The sequence below is a fragment of the Myotis lucifugus genome, unplaced genomic scaffold (genome assembly GCF_000147115.1).
Source record: "Myotis lucifugus unplaced genomic scaffold, Myoluc2.0 scaffold_221, whole genome shotgun sequence".
NCBI classification, from domain to species: Eukaryota; Metazoa; Chordata; class Mammalia; order Chiroptera; family Vespertilionidae; genus Myotis; species Myotis lucifugus.
The window spans coordinates 899969-902235 of record NW_005871269.1 but is presented as its reverse complement, the minus strand read 5'-3'; the positions used below and the strand labels follow the sequence as shown (position 1 = coordinate 902235).

General features: G+C 64.0%; 1 protein-coding gene across 1 annotated transcript in view; it reads left to right on the top strand.

Moving 5' to 3' along the window:
- The first annotated feature begins 209 nt into the window (after window positions 1-209).
- The window catches only part of MLLT3 (MLLT3, super elongation complex subunit), a 255906-nt gene continuing 253848 nt past the window's right edge, over window positions 210-2267 (top strand). Inside the window, 2 exon segments of the mRNA XM_006098109.3 lie at window positions 210-457; window positions 1877-2057. Of these exon segments, the coding sequence (XP_006098171.1) occupies window positions 446-457; window positions 1877-2057 (193 nt within the window). The 5' untranslated portion in view covers window positions 210-445.

The window sequence follows — 2267 nt, the reverse complement described above, 5'->3', positions numbered from 1 at the left end:
CTGCGCACCCCACCCCCAGCGGGAACCTGTTACTTTAAGCGGGGCGTTCCAGTGCGGCGCGGCCGGCCGCCGGGTTTCGGGAGGCGGCCGGCGATTGGCTCTTTCGAGCTCCCCCTGGCTCGCTCGCTCGGCCTCCCCGCGCGCTCCGCCCTCCCTCCGCCCCGAGAGGCTGGGAGCCCGGGTGCCAGCCGCCACGGCGCATGCTCCGGAATCTCATCCTCCGGCCCCGGAGCTGCTGCTGCCGCTGCTGCTTTTGCTTTTGGGGCTGAGTTTAATAACCCAGCGAGCGAGCGAACGCGGGGGGAAAAAGGCAGAGAATGTCCGCCATCTACCCTCTGCTCCTGGGCGCGCTCTCATTCATAGCAGCCTCTTCATGAATTACAGCTGAGGGGGGCGGGGAGGGGGGTACCTCACAACACCCCAGCAAACCTCCGAGCCCCCAGGCATGGCTAGCTCGGTAAGTACATGCAAAAATAATAATAAAAGATCCCCCCCCACCCCCCGCCTTTCCTCCCTCGCCCCGTGCCGCCACCGCAGCCCAGACAGCGCCAGCGCTCAGCGGTTTCAATTAGAAAATGTTGGTACGGTTTGCAGGGAGCTGCTGCCTCTCCCTCAGCCTCGGCTCCCCTCCCTCCACCCCCCCCCCCCCAAGGGGGGGGGCGCCGCCAAAACAAAATCTCTCCCTCTCTCACTAATCAATTCTTTATTTTAAATGAATACCGGGCCCGCTATCACTTCAGAATCTCTTTTTTCTCGCCTCTCTTTGCAATCGCAAGAAGCGCACTCTCGCTCACACGCGCGCACTCACACACACTCACACACGGTGGAAGGAGGCGAATAATAACTCAGCCATATTTCAGCCGCCGCCGCCGCCGGGAGCCGCGGGCACAGTCCGGGGACGCGGTGAGCAGCCTCGGCGGCCGCTACGATGGTGCGTTCTCCGCGGCGCGCGTGTGTGAGCCGGAGTGTGCGGGCTGACAGCGGCGGGGCCGCACGCAACTTTGCCCCCGCGCGGGGCTGCGCGCAGCCCCAGGCTCCGTGGCTGTCCGCCCGCCGCCCTGCCTTTCTGAATTTCATTTTTTTGGGGGGGAGGTGGGAGGTACTTTGGGGCCACTTTGGCTCTTGGAAGTGTGTTGCGGGGGCTCCGTTAGGATGGCCTCGCCGATCGCGTGGGGCTCTGCGCTGGAGGGTGCGGGGTGCCTTAAGTTATGGATGCCTCGGCGTGTTCCTGCGGGCGGGCGTGCGTGTGTGTGTGACCAGGTCTCATTTTTGTTGTGCACGAACCCCAGGATAGGAGCACGGGAGTTTGTGCCCATCGGCGGAGGCTGCCTGTAGTTTCCATTCAGCCTGGCACAGCGCTCCACACGCACGCACACACACACGTACACAAAGACTTCCTCGGCGTGTGCCTGTCGCCCCGGTACTTTCAGGGAGGGGGCTCGCCCGAACCCCCTTCCGAGTCCCGGCTACCTCCCCTCCCACGCCGGGAAACCGCCCCGGCATCGTCTCCGAATCGTCTTCTAATTTGTTTCCAATGCATTTGTTGTCGTGCTGGTCGTGGCTGAGTGTGCTTTTCCCTCTTCCCCCAGACCCCAGACCCCCTTCCTAATGGGGGTAACATTCCGTTACAATGCAGGCCGGTGTCGATGCTGGGCCCGGGGCGCCGGGGGGCCGGGCCGCCCGGTGGGGTGTCTTTGGGGGTGTGGAGTGTGCGCGCCCACGCGCGTGAAACGTGGATGCAGAGGGCACCGCCGTTGCCTTTTTATGTGCGTTTCCAGGAGGGAAGGGGGAAAAAAAAAATGTCAGGCGCAATGTGCAGGGTCGAACGGGTCGCCTTCCTGTCGTTCACGGCTGTCTCTCCTCCCGCTGCCCGCAGTGTGCCGTGCAGGTGAAGCTCGAGCTGGGGCACCGCGCCCAGGTGAGGAAAAAACCCACCGTGGAGGGCTTCACCCACGACTGGATGGTGTTCGTGCGCGGCCCGGAGCACAGTAACATCCAGCACTTTGTGGAGAAAGTCGTCTTCCACTTGCACGAAAGCTTCCCTAGGCCAAAAAGAGGTAGGGCTCGAGTACAAAAGGAGCTCGATAAAAAATGTCTTTGCCGGCGGAGGGAACAATCGCTCGGCCCGGCGGTCCCCTGCCCCTCTCCCTGCCTCTCTCTCCCGCCCCCCCCCCCCCCCCCCCAGAGGGCTCGCCCCGGGGAGCTTGGGGAACCGGGTGGCGCTGAGCGAGGTCCGGGCTCCCGCCTGTGCAGGCGGCTTCGGCTGC